The sequence below is a fragment of the Ammospiza caudacuta genome, chromosome 8, assembly GCF_027887145.1.
Source record: "Ammospiza caudacuta isolate bAmmCau1 chromosome 8, bAmmCau1.pri, whole genome shotgun sequence".
NCBI lineage: Eukaryota > Metazoa > Chordata > Aves > Passeriformes > Passerellidae > Ammospiza > Ammospiza caudacuta.
This window is the reverse complement of record NC_080600.1, coordinates 5,768,074-5,782,622: the sequence shown is the minus strand read 5'-3', so window position 1 is coordinate 5,782,622 and position 14,549 is coordinate 5,768,074. Positions and strand designations below refer to the sequence as shown.

General features: G+C 43.6%; 1 protein-coding gene across 1 annotated transcript in view; it reads right to left on the bottom strand.

Annotated features, from left to right (window-relative positions):
* Positions 1–14,549, bottom strand: part of IQCA1 (IQ motif containing with AAA domain 1) — a 103,268-nt gene that overhangs the window by 25,558 nt on the left and 63,161 nt on the right. Inside the window, exons 13-15 of the mRNA XM_058809287.1 lie at positions 7,187–7,248; positions 4,668–4,750; positions 2,208–2,315 (exon numbers count right to left, since the gene is read on the bottom strand). Coding sequence (XP_058665270.1) covers positions 2,208–2,315; positions 4,668–4,750; positions 7,187–7,248 — 253 coding nt within the window. The remainder of the gene's footprint in view (positions 1–2,207; positions 2,316–4,667; positions 4,751–7,186; positions 7,249–14,549) is intronic.

Below are 14,549 nucleotides of genomic sequence, written 5' to 3'. Positions count from 1 at the left end.
TTAACATTTCTTTTTGGAACAAGACTCACCCACCCTTGTTTGTACCTCCTGGTGGGAAAACTTCACCTGTGAGCTAAAAGAATGATTTTGGGAGTAGAGGAAATGTGAATGCCAGGGTTGCTGTGCCTGCTCAGCATTCCCACTCTGTCTCCATGGCTGCTCCAGGTAAATTCACTCTGGCTGTGACAAATATGATCCATCACCTGGGAAAGCCTCACCTTGGGAAAACACAAGCACAGACAGGCTTAGGTGGTTGATGGGGATGGAACTTGTCTTCCCTGCAGCTGCCACCACATGAACTGAGGACAGGGGAACCTCCAGAGGTGCAAGTGGCAGGAAATGTCAAATGTTTTGTCCATGCCCCCTTTGCCTCGATGCCTAAAGATGTGCTGTGTCAACAGTGGTGCTGTTTAAATGTGTTTGAAAATCTCTGGGAGCATCCACAGCATCTGGAGGTCTCTCAGCCTGGTGTCCACCAGATTGTGGGAGTGAAACTGGCCCCAAAACTGATGGGCTGCAGAGGGAGCCTTTGCCTCAGCCTGGAGAAGCCCTCTGGCTTAATGGGGATGGCTGCTATTTAAAACAAATCCAATCAGGGTGGTTATCTGTGTCCTAATGGTTTAACATCCCAAATAGATGGCAGGGAACTGAGCACAGAGACAAATGCCCTTATTCCAGCACGGTGCAGGGTGTAGGAAGTTGTCAGCCACCCAGGCTTTATTAATTTTTGGTCATTCCACAGCAATCCATTACTATTGCACAAAGATTTATTAGGAGGGGAGCAGCAGACTCCTCTGTGTTAAAAATGAAGTATAGCTTCTACTATTCTTTCTCCTTTCAGCTGCTTGTAATTTTCTTAATGCGATTTAAGCTGCGGCTTTCCTTGCCATCAGGTGGCTATTTTGAGAAAAACTTTCACTTCTGTGATACACAATTATCTCATGATGAACTAGTTTGGAGACCAATTAAGTGAAATGTCATCCATAACAGATCACCCCATAGGTGAAACCATTCCTGAACCTTTTTTTTTGGCTCATGTAATGGCTTTTGTTACTCAAAGGCATTTTTCAAACTGCTCTTGCAAGTACCTTTTGTTTGTTTAACTAGTCCAGGGTCTCCTCTCCCTAGAATTTTTACCAATGTATAAATGGCAGAAAATTTATGGGTTCTCCTGATTAAGGGGTGTCTCAGGGCTTGATTTCCCTAGATCAGATGGTGTCAAAACACAGCTTTGGAGGAGTCTGGGGATAAGTGAAACACATTGTGCAGACAGAGATAACTGCTTAGCAATCTCAGCTGACTGCAGTCAGACCTTCAGCCTTACGCCAAACCAGCTGAGGGCGTTGCTCCAGGTGGGAAGAGCCCCATCCAGGCTGAGGAGAGAATAACCTGAGCACTTTGGGAGGAAGGGAAAACAGAAATTCTGTGCTTGCTTTGTGTTCCAGGGTGGGAGGCAGGCAGATGTTGGTGATTTTGCCCTCTCAGGGGGTTGAGCAGACACTGACACAGCCTGGAGGAGTTAAAATCTCCCTGAGATCCACTGAGATTCCATTCAGGAATGGAAAAGGAGGCAAGTGAAGTATTGAAGCTGGAAAATCCAATCAGGAGTGGAAAGGGGCTCAAACGAGGTTTTGATAAAGGCCCCCCGAGACAGGCACTTCTTGCAATCACTGGAGTTTGGCACAAGGCCATTCCCAAGTGAAAAATGGGATAGATTTTACATTAAAAGCAAACAACCTGACCCAGCAAAGCCTTGCTAGATATTGGCTAAGCCTGGCATTAAAACTGCGAGGGCATTTACAACTGTTTTCTGTGATGTACAAAATGTATCCAGGCTAATTCCTCCAACGATTGCACTGTGCAGCACCAGTAACATTAGCCAGCTTGTAAAAGGTAAATTGCAACCTTAGCCCTTGCCTTAACTTGATTAATTTTGATCACCGGAGCTTGTTTGAGCTATTATCTTTCCCAAGTGGTTTCCCTTGATGTGCTGCCATTCACAAACTGTTGCCATGCAGGCAGAGATGGGCTGGGGAGGGCATGCACTCTTCAAGGGATCCAGCCCTCACTCTGAAGGCTTCATTGAAAAACAATTAGACTGCAAAATGCTTCAGATTGCCACTAATCAACCTTGTCAAAGGCAGTAAAATGCAGTTCCTGGCAGGGAGCAAAGGCTCAGAGTGCTCTGCCCTCTGGTGTGCTCTTACCCAAGGGCAATATTCCATAGAGTGCCACGAGCTGCCTGACTTCTGGGATGGAGGGCATGGGCTGGGCCCCTGTCTCACGAAGCAGGGTCCCCAGACAGTCGTAGTAGCCTGTGAGGAGGAAGCAGGAGCTCAGCAAATGTGCCAGTGTCGTTGCAGAAAGCATCACTCAGGGAATGGGGAGCTGCCACAGCACAGGGCTGGGGCACACACTCAGCAGTGCCAGGCTCAGGGACTCAGGCTGGGCAACCTTCTGGTGGAATGCGGCCCTGAGAAAGGTGAAGTGCAGAGGGAAATTGGAGCTGAGCAGGCTGTGGAAGTTGTTCAGCAGAGAGCAGACGGTTTGCAGTAACCTTTGAAAGGAACTTTGTGGAGAAGAATCATTAGCAGCGCCATAAATCACGCTGCTGGCAAAGCATTCCTGGATTTGGGATTTTGCAGGGCTAGAATCCCAGTGAACCATGAGCTCTCAGAAGGATTTCAAAAAGGGGGAAAAGCTATTTTAACAAGCTTTTCCCTGGCTGGGTCCCATCTCAGCTCCTCGCTGTGTCACCTCATTTGGTGGGGCCCTCTGCTTTGCAGTTCACCTCTTCTTTTTTCCCCTCTTTTGTTCAAAAAAACCTCCACAAAACAACCCAAGGAAACTAAAAATCCCTGACACGAGCTGAAAGGATCTTGCCTTGGCTCTGGTTGCAGAGCTATAATCACATTGCTTGCCCTGTCAAAGCCCATATCCAAGCAATGTTGGAGAACAAAGATACAGGAGGATGGGCCACAAGCAGGAAAAGCAGTTGTGATGCAGTCAGTGATTATTTTTAGCATAAATTACATGTGATTATGGTGATTATTATTGAAAAATAATAATATATTATGTTTTACTGGAGATAAAAAGGCAGAGGGCAAGAGGCCTCTGGAGCAGAGGCAAATTAGCAGTGGGTAAGAGCAAAAGTGGAGGTATAATTTGGGGGGAAAAAGGCAGACAAGGCCTGGTGCAACTGCCCCCTCCCCTCTGAAGAATAAAATTAATTTCAGGTTTTATCTTTTATTTAAGGAGAAATCAAAAGAACGGGATAGGAATTAATCTTCACAGATTTAATTAGAAGGCATCAAAGGGTTTAATTGCAACTGCACATAAATCACAGTGGATATTCTCTGACTAATTTAGATAAGGTCACCAAGAAAATTAGTTCAGTGATGTCAGTTTGTCATAGAGGGGGGACATTTCAGTGCCTTTACTGGCTGGGTAGCACAGTTCCACTCTTTGTCCTTTCCCCAGGAACTGGAAGTGACCTTCCTTAGACTCCAGCCGTGGAAGGCTGAGCAGATGAAGGCTTCTTTCTCTGTGTCCTTGGAACCTTCAAAAGACTTTTTCTGGATTTCAAAAAATGGTTGGAGGTGTGCTGTTTTAAAAGCATTTGTGGTGGGGGAATGTTTGTTGGACAAAAGTGACCTTGATAGGTTGGGAGAACAAAGGAAGAATGGAAATCTTCCTTTACTTGGTGGTCTTTAATTAGCATGAAGTGGATGGGACACTCAATTGACAGAATTCACAGCTCTTCAGAGGGGTGGGCAGAGGCTCTGCAGGCTGAACTGGTGCTTCTGAGAGTTTATATAAACATGGCATTTGGGGTGATAGGAGAGAATTTGTCTTTTCTGCCTTGGCCTTGTACTCTCAGCCTGTAGCACTTCTGCTTCTGGATAGCAGCAAATTCAAACCATGGCCTTTGACATAGCTGAATCTTGGGGTTTTTTTTGCTGTTAAGATGCTGTGATTTCACTGTGTGTCACCAAATGTTTGTGGGCATGGTGTTAGACACCTCTAAAGTCTGCAAAAGTGGGGTTTGGGGTTTTTTACCCCTTTTTTTTTTTTTTCTCTGTAGAGCATAGATAACCAGGTCTGGCTGCAGTTGCAGCTAACAGAAACCAGACAAGAGGAGTGTGAAATGCAGAACTAGGCAGAGACACTTCTTACTCACATGAAGGGCCAGATATGCCTCAAAGCACTGCTCAAAGTTCATGGGCAGTCAGGGAGGTGCAGGGAAAGGGCTGAGCCTTTACAAAAGACAACAAAAGCTGGAGGTACAATTTTTGCTGCTCTCTGGGAAATATTCTGCATTATGGATTATGACCCCTGCTCTGTTAGACTGGCACTGTCTTGCCACTGCCTGGCAAGGGCTCCTTAAAGGGTGTTGTGGTTCCAGCTCAGAGTGGCTGTGACATCCACAACCCTTCAAGGCTGCTGCTGTTGCTGCCTGGAGTCAAACACCAGCTCTGCAAACAGGTCCTGCCTGAATTCAGCAGCAGAAGTGAAAGCTCCTGAGCAGCCTTGATTTGCATACCTGGCCTTAGATATTCAAAGTGCAGTGACCTGAACTCAGTCCTGACTGAAAATAGGGGTCAGTGAAGGTGGAATGGCTGGAGGTCTGATCAAACACTACATTTTCTCTGAAAGGGGTACTTTACCCATGTAGTCAGAGAGATTCACATTCTTGACTTGGATGAGCAATCTTTCTTCTGCAAGCTGCTGGTACAGGGAATCAATGCTCCTGCAGGCAAGAGACATCACTCAGAAATGGTCAGGAAAGGCTCAGTGCTCTCAGACCTGAGCCAGCCTGGGTGTTGTTTGTTTGCCCAGCTTTATAAATGCCCTCTGTGGCTCAGAGGAGCATGATTAGTGCCATCAGTGTGAAATCAATAAGCACAGCTTCTGTCTCGTGCTGAGCAATGTCTTTCCCTCCCTCCCAGGCTGGGTCCCCCTCTCCTGCTGACTCCATTTACCCATTTCAGGTGATGCCAGATCAGTTATGACTTGTGTAATGGACTCATTCATTAATATCAATTACTGGGAAATTATTTTTAAATTACACAATAATGGCAATCCTAACACTACCATACCTGTTCACCCAGCTCTCCAATTAGTACTAATTCATTAATTCTTCTTGGAATTTACTGTGTTGGCAACAGACAGCCTCATCTCTCTGGGAGCACATTGGGAATGCTTTGCTCAGATCCACCACCTGCAGGGTTGTGGTCAGAGGGGGATTGGGGCAGAAATGTCCAGTGGAAGTGTTGCCCCATCCCTGGTGGTGTCCAAGGCCAGGATGGACAGGGCTTGGAGCAGTCTGGGACAGTGGGAGGTGTCCCTGCTCATGGCAGGGGTGGCACTGGACGGGCTTTGGGGTCTCCTCCAACCCAAACCAGTTTGGGATTGATCAAATGGGCAAGAGTTCCCCAGTAGAAGCTTCTCCCTATCTCCATTAGTGGCTGGAAGTAGATCCCAATAATGAAGGAGTTAAAACACTTAAAATTGTGTGTGATTTTCTCTTGATGTGGATCCTCTCTATGCTTTCTTTTGGAATTCTAAGTATTAATTTCAAGGACATTTCTGGCCCTTGGTTTTATGGAGTAATACTGCTTCCAGGATGATGAAAACTGAATAAACCTGTCAGAAATTCTCAAAGTATTGACAGCATAAACAATATTGATTTTAGTCTTTTTAGATCTCTCAGTGTTTTTCCACACTTTTCACATTCTTTCCCCTCAATTATTTTGTCTTTCTCACCTATCTTAATTGGGATGTCCTGGTCTGGCTACAATAAATATATTTAATAGTGCCTCTCAGCTGGCTAATAAACCTCCAGGTATAATTTGAGGTCTGCAGCCTTTTTTTCCATTTCAGCTGAGGAGTTTTATGTTTATGTAGTCTTAGTGGCACAATTAATGTAGGAGCAGCAATAAGCAAATCCAAAATTTAATGCACCTTCAACAAGTTTGATTTTGCTGCTCTGACTCTTGCTTTCATCCTCAGTGGTTTTATGTTGGGAATGCATCATAAACCAGGCAGAAGTTGGAATGGGACTAACCTGGCAGCTCTGGTGGGAACAGGACTTCTACTTTTCCTGGTTTATTATTTTTACTGTGCCAGGTAAATGATGCATGTCCCCTCTAGGGGAGGGGGATGTGACCAGTCTGGGCTGGCTGGAGCCCCCTGTGCCCCCTTCACTGGACCAAAAGGGACATTTTGAATCTGTTATTCAGCCCCTCTCTGGGTTATTTCTGAAATGCTCAGCAGGGAAGAGCAAAGCAGGGAGCCAAAATGCCAGATAAAATGCCAGCTACTAAAAAGCTCATGTTTTCAGCTGGCTGTGTGGTAAGTTTATATCTAAAGAAGCAGGTATGTGCAAGAGCAGTTTTAAAAGCAGGGAATATACCAGATTTTGGCACTGTTCTGTAGGAGAGGTCCTGCTCTGTTATAGTCCATGAGACATGGATTTTAAATATCTGCTTGGAGGTGTTTTTTAATTTTTAAAATATATTTTAAAGCAGGTAAAGAGATCATTGGCTGGTTGTGTGGGGCCAGCACCCAAATAATGGAGTCCAGGTCTGGCTGTTCTTGCACAAATGGGTTTTGGGGGTGAATTTCACTGATTGTGTTGGGCACTGTGCTGTTCTCCAGCCCTGCTCCTGGATCAGCTGCTGCCTGTGGTGATGTGTACAGGTGAAAAATGGCTGGATTTTCAGGGAACACATCACTCATTGAAAATGGCAGGGCAGAAGGAGAACTCCTCTCAGATCCTCCAAATAAAATAAGAGTGCTTCAAAGAGCAAGGGTCCACAAGAGGAGGCCAGGTCTGGCCTGATTGATCCATGGGACTGATTTATGGCATGGACACCACAGCTCAGCCATGAGGGGATTTGGGGACTGTCTGCAGCCTCACTTATTGGGATGGAAAATCTGAGAGCCACCAAAGCAGCCAGGTGCTTCTGCACCTGCAGAGAGGGGGAAGAGGCACCCAGGGCCCGTCTCCTCCTGAAATGCTGCATGTGCTGAGCTCTGCCAGCTGCAGTTCACCTGCCTGCAGGGCATGGACTGCTCCTGCTGGTGTGTGACAGCACAATGGGGATTTTAATCTGTGTTTGTGGTGAAGGTGAGGAAAACCAAGGCTGATACTGGAGATGTAATGCAGAGAGGTTCTCCTCACCTGCCAGGAGTCAGATCTTTCTCCAGCTCAGATACCTTTTTCTTCACAGCTGCCTTGCTTACCTGAGGACCACACAAGCAAGCAGGAGTTAGTGAATTTAGAACAGATAAATATTTTTGGATGTACTGAAGCCAAGTGAGGGCCAGAACAGCCAATGTTTCAGTGTATGAATGTAGCCCAAAGGGAAAAACCATGTCCTTAACCAGCAGTGCCACTGCTACATAGCAAAGCATCCCAGGGTCATTTTGCTCCGAGGGAAGAAGCTTCTCTCCTTCCTTTTGCTTGGATATTAAACTTTTTTTTTTTTTAATTGGCACAGCTGTCCAGGACAGAGGCGGAAGCCCCAGCCCTGAAGGAATTTAAAAGCTGTGTGGATGTGGCACTTGGGGACATGGTTTAGTGGTGGCCTTGGCAGGGCAGGTTAAGGGCTGGACTTGATGATCTCTCAGAGACCTTTTCCAGTTGTGTGATTCTTATTCCATGATTTTTCTGGAACCCACTTCTGTGGCTGAGGGGAGACATGGCCCTTGCTCAAGAAGGAAGCAGGAAGGAAAAGGGTGTGGGGTCCAAGTAGCTGCTCCAGAGACTGTTTACACCTTTTTAAAAAACAGATATATATTAAGTAAATATAAATTTACTTAATATATATTTAAGTAAATACATATTTAAGTAAATATATATTTACTTAAAATAGATTACTTATAAATATTAAGTATATATATACTTAATATATATACTTAAATATATATATTAAGTATATCTATCTATCTATCTATATCTATCTATCTATATATACTTAAGTATATATATTAAGCATGTATATATATAAAGTATATATCTATATCTATCTATCTATCTATATATATATATAAACTTAAGTATATATATTAAGTATATATATACTGAGGGGAAAAGCTCCTGAGACTCTGGCTACCCTCCTAACCACTGGACATCCTTCTCCTCCCTAATGCCTCAGGGAAGAAGCTGGAAGAGGTCAGAAAAACACAACCTGCTCTTTTCATCTTTTCACCACAGTTTCACCACAGAAAGATTTTGACTCGTGTGCCTCATTTCTTTACACCCTAAAAAAAAAAAAACTCCTTGCAAACATAAAAAAAGGAAGATGTGACTCAGGCTTGTCAAGCCCCTCCATTAATTACAGCTCAGGAGCCATAAATATGGTTAGGGATAATTAGTAGTGTGGAGAGGGCATCATTAATCCATGTTAGTGCCCACCACTGGTGTCTGAGCTCCTTAAAGCACCTCAGCATTGCTCCAGTGGAGCTGTTTACACAGAAACCTTGGGGCACCAGGGGATTTCTCCAACAGCTTAAATTTAAGCACGTGCTTAAATGCTTAGTTGAACAAGACAGCTTATTCTTTCCAAAAGTTTATGTTCACTTTCCTGGGAATACAGTAATTTACTTTGCCTTTTTTATAAGAGTGAATACTTCTGCAGAGCTCTGGAGGCTGTGTTGTTGAGTTTGAAAAAAATCCTATCCAATTATCTGGAAAATGCTGGGCTTTTTCATAGAATGGATCAGCAGCCTTCAGGAATACATCAATTTCAGGTTTTTCAAGATAGACACAATGTGAGGAACCTGTGGTTCAATCACCTGTTCCTGTTTGTGATGCCACAAAGATAATGCAGATGAAAATGCAGCTTAAGCCCAGCACCACATGGATCAGCTACTGAGAAAAGGAGATGGTTTGGGTTAGGATAAAGCAAACAACTCTGTATTTGGAGAACTAAACCTTGGGTTTCTTTACATAAATAAGTTTGGCAGCAAATATTCGTCCAAATGTGCCAGGGGGATATTGTTTTGAAGAAAAGGAATGGGAAGAAGAAAGCACACGCCATGCTGTTTTAACAACTGTGGAAATATTGAGGCTGTCACTGGTTTATTTTTGCTGTTCCTCCTGTTTTGTCTTTTTAACTTCTCTTCCAACAAGCCAGAAATTACATATATTTGTGTCTGACTGGGAAGAAAAGCTCGTTTCAACCTATGTAAAGACACGAAGCATATGTTGAATTTATTGGCCAACTGGTATTGTCCTCAAGGCAGCTTCACCAATAAAGTAACTCCAGAGCAAAACAAAAATGAACTGTGTGGAGGAAAAATGTGTTTTCCTAATTAACAACAGCACTTGTGGGGAATTTGGCACAGGCTGAGATGTGATAAGAGCAAATATGAATTGTAGACAATGGCTTGTCTCCAAAATGTCTTGCTGGGAACTGCTTTTATTTAGGAAATGATAATGTTTAATGGATGTGAACACGCTGCTCATTTAGAATGGAAATCTCTGGCTGCTCTGCCTCAAGTGCCAGCTGAGCTCCTGTGCACCATGCCCTGACTGGGTGATTGCCTGCTTTGCTGACCCCACAGAGTGAGCTGCACCAGGTGCCAGCTGCCAGGGACACTGGGCTCTGTCCTGTGCCCAGGGGGTGCCTTCTCCCACCCAGCAAAACGTTTTGGGCAGCTCAGGGGCTGGAGCAGACAAGAGCCTGATTTCAGACCCAATTCCAGAGCCCTGGCTGCTGCTGGGGTGGCAGCAGGAGGGAGAGGCTGTCCAAATGTGTCCCTGAGGGGAATGGATGAAACTGGAGGATCTGTGACACCCTTTGGCTGTGATCTCATAGTCCTGGCTGCAGTTATGGCCACCACAGGAATCATGGCATGGCTGGTTTGGAAAATCACCCAGTTCCACCCTTGCCATGGGCAGGGACACCTTCCATCATCCCAGGGTGCTCCAAGCCTCATCCAGCCTGGCCTTGGGCACTGCCAGGGATCCAGGGCAGCCACAGCTGTTCTGGGTAACCTCTGCAGGGCCTGCCCACCCTCACAGGGAGGAATTCCTTCCCAATATCCCATCTAAACCCATTCTCAGTTGGAAGCCATTCCTCCTTGTCTGTGGTGTTTGTGAGGTTCCCAGGAGGAGGTGAGAGATGAGAATCTGGCTCCATGTTCTCAGAAGGCTGAGTTATTATTTTATGATATTATATTAAAGAATGCTATACTAAAACTGTACTAAAGAAAGAGAAAGCTTAACAAGAATGAAATAATAAAAACTGGTGTCTGACTCCTCAGAGCCTCAACACAGCTGACAGTGATTGGTCATTAATTAATAGCAATTCACATGGAACCAATCAAACATTCACCTGTTGGTAAACAATATCCAAGCCACATTCCAAAGCAGCAAACACAGGAGCAGCAATCAGATAATTACTGGGGTTTCATTGATTCCTCTCTGAGGCTTCTCAGCTTCCCAGGAGAAAATGCTGGGCAAAGAGGATTTTTCAGAAAATATCAGAGTAAAACTTGTCCCTTGTTGTAACAAGTCCCTCTCTGTCGTTCTTGTAGGTTCCCTTGGGGAACAGGGACCGGAGGGAAGTGCTCCTGTGGCTTAAGGGAAACAGCAGCAGCTGATGCAGTTTTTTAGGGGATTCCTTGGATCATGTGAGATGTTTAAGATGGGAGGTTGAGCAAGTGAAGCTTTGCACTGGGCCTGGGTTGAGAAGTCCGTTCTGGCAGGGCTGAGATAAAACAAGCAGCTTCTGACACTGCAAAATGCTCAGACAAAGATGCTCCCACTGATTCATTAACTTGCTGAATGAGGGACTCTGCTCTGCCTTCCCTGCTGGATTTAGGATCCAAAGAGGTGACAGCTCCTACAGCTGGCTGAGGGCTCTGGGTGCAGCAGTTACAGGAAATCCAGCAGGGCTTGGGAATCAGAGCCTTCAAACCGAGCCTTTCTTCAGTTCTCACCCAGCTTCTCTCCTGGCCTCCATCTATATCTATATCTATATCTATATCTATATCTATATCTATATCTATATCTATATCTATATCTATATCTATATCTATATCCCTATAAATATATAATATCCATATAATATGTATTCATATATAAATTTATATTTACACACATATATACATTTATATTATAATGGTATATAGTTATATATTGATTTAATTTTATAATAATTATAATATATTGATATATAAAAAGATAATATTTATCTTTTATAATTATTTATATTTATATATATATATATATATATATATATATATATATATATATATATATATATATAGTTATATTTACAGATATATTTATACCTCTTGTCAGTATTTCTGTCACAGCCACTTGTGGTTTTCTTGCTTCTACCCAGTTTCACCAAAAAGGAACCTCCAAAGCTGTGTTGAGGCCTAGCCCAGAAGCAAGTTATCCACACTTAGCTTCTCATGTCCCCTTTTCCTGGGTTTTCTGTGTCTTTTTTTCTTTTTTTCCCCTGAATTCTGGCCATGCCTTTGTGTCTGTGTGGGTGTGTTCATTTCCAATGCATTGCTTTACCTGCAGTGGGGATCAGCAATAAATCCTTGGGGGAGCAGAGCAGGAAAAGCAGCACAATGGGCTTGGGAGAAAGAGCTCTGATAAGCTCTTAAATGTAACTTCCAGATCAGTGCCTGCCATGTTCCTCCCTCACAGGACATCTCCCTGCCAGCCCTTCCTCAGCCTGGCCTGAAACTGAAAATGCAGTTTACAGCAGAGCTGACCCAATTCCTCTGTTCCTCTTGTGTCCCCATCCCCTTCCCAATGACAGTCACGGGACCAGGGGCTGTCTGGAAGAATCAGAGGAAAGCAAAGTGTGTCTCAAACAGAGCACTCTGCTCCATCCCTGGGGGTGGGAAGCTTCCAGCTTGGAAACAGGCACAGGTCTCACAGACATACTTTATGAAAAATCTTTTCTGACAGGATTTTTTCTCCTGAGAAGCCTCATAGGAAAAGAAAAACAACAATTATCTGCTGCTGTGGAATGCAACAGGTGCATCTTTGATTGGTCCATGTGAGTTGTTTCTACTTGATGACCAGTCACAGTCCAGCTGTGTTGGGACTCTGGTCAGTCACAAGATTTTATCATCATTCCATTCCTTTCTTTGCTAGCCTTCTGATGAAATCCTTTCTAATATTCTTTTAGTATAGTTTTAATGTAATATATATCATAAAATAATAAATCATCCTTCTGAAACATGGAGTCAAGGTTCTCATCACTTCCCTCATCCTGGGACCCCTGTGAACACCACCACACACAGGATCTGTGACTCCAGTAACAGCACTGTGCTTTATTGACTATTAGCTGCAATCTAATTAATTTTGCTATTTCCACATCAGTCTGCTGCTCTGGAGACCCACTTGTCATGAGAAGAACAATTTTTTTCACCCAGGTTTGTTCTTCCACACAGCTGCCAAATGGAGGATTTGTAGTTTTACAAAGTTTATAGAGAGAATAGCTCTTGCAGGTGAGTAATCTTAATTTCAGCACTGAGAATGGTGGGGATGGAGGAGGATGGGGTATTTTGGTAAAGGAAGACACTGCAAAGAAACTCCTCTTATCTTCAGGAGCTCTAAGAGCAGCTCTTGGTAGGGCTAAGAGTCAGCTTTTAGCAGTAAGTGGTGTTTGAAGGTTTGGGAATCAGTGATAAAGAGCTCATGGAAATAAAGGAGTGGTTCTGGATAGGCCTGAAGATGTTATATCTTGTTTTTCTTAAATCTAAGACCTGAGATGTCTGGAACACTGAAATTTCCCTTCAGATTGCAGTTCCAAAATGTCCTTGCTGTATTCCCCACAAAAGGGATTTTAAAACTCAGATTGGTTCTTGTGGGTCAGGCAGACTTTTTTGGTTTTAATATGGATTTGACATAAATTTTCTGAGTTGAGAACTACTCATCTTAAGGCTTGGGAAGGCACAGAAGCTCTGGTAGGGATTATTCCCTGACAAAGAGAGCAGAAGAAATCCCTCCCTAAAACAGAGGGAATGGCCAAATATGGCATCAGGAATTTGGGATAATGGTCTCTAGACACAAAATTCCACCTGTAAAAGCTCTCCTGAAGAAATTCCCCTTTCATTGCCCCTTGCCCACTGCCAGAGTGCAGGAGAAGGTCTGATTCCTCTAAAGAATGTTGAATTCTCCTGAGAATGCAGAATATCCCCTTTGTTTTTTTGGCAGGGGGATGTTTCACACTGATCTCAGCCACACTCCTGGCTACAATGAAAACCTGAACCTGTTATTTTGTGCTGCATAGCTGAGGGGAGACATACGGAACTTCAAATGTTGCTTGAAAAACTTGAGATTTTTTTTTTGTTGAATAATAAATTAATGAGCTATTTCCAAAACTTTCCAGCTCATATTATTCTTATTATCTAGAGCAGGTTATCCTGAAGCAGATCTGCAGTCTGTGTGCACAGGTATGCACTGGTTTGGTTTATGGCTGAGATATTTATGCAAACACTAATTGGAAAAAGCCTTTGCCAAAGCTGAATGGACATTTTAAATGGTTTTGCACAGGCAAGATGTGTTTTGACTTAAACTGCACCTTTCCTTTGGTTCCTCATCCCTCAAATAGAACTGTTTTGGCTTGGGTGGGGTTATTTTAGATGAAATCTTTAAGGAATTTCTATTATCTAATTAGTGCTTCTTTCCCTGCCTCGTTCTCTCAGGCTACTGGCACAACTTGGGAAGATAAAAGTTAAATAATCTCCCTCCACCCTAAGCTATTCCAACAGTACACTGAAGGGAAAAAAACAAACCCAACCCAGCCCTAAGATAAAGCTCTGTAATTCCAGTGGGACATTTTGCAGCAGGGCACTGACCAGCTGATCTAAATGTGGCTGCCCATGAAAACTTGGGGGAGATTGTTGCAATATTTTGTCTGTCTGCCTTAAGCCCCCCCCTATTTTTGAAGCAGATTTAGGAATCCAGTTGGGATCAGCTTTCAGAGCTGCCCCAGTCTTTTCTTATTAGATAGTCCCTCGAGTTTTGTCAGGTGAAAGAGCATTTTTAAAGATAATTTGAGTAGAAGTAGAGCAACAGCAAGTATTTGCATGCTAAAAGGTATTACAGAAATGAAATACAGCATGAGATTAGGGCTGGCTATTTGCCCTGAGGGTTTTAAGTGGATCTGCTGATTGAGTGGTGGGCTGTAAGCTTTGAGTGATTTTGCACTGACATGATCTCTCATTTAAATGCTTTGGTAAGGAATTTTAAGGAACCACAAGCTGTGGAATTCTTCATATGATAATGCTGTAAAACTAGATGTGAACATGACATGTGCTGTGTTTTGGGGAGGGTTTAACCTATTTTTTATGCCTAAATAAACTTGGCTTAATTGCAAATTCCCAAACCCTTCAAGAGGATGTAGTAACATAATGAGTACCTGGCTGTGTGTGATCTATGTGGTGTTACAGACAAATGAAATGTTACATCAAAACATTCAGAGGGAATTTTTTGGGTGTATGGTTCTGAAACATAATAACCAGTCTTATTCAGGAGGAAAACAGCCAGCAGCTGGAAAACTCAC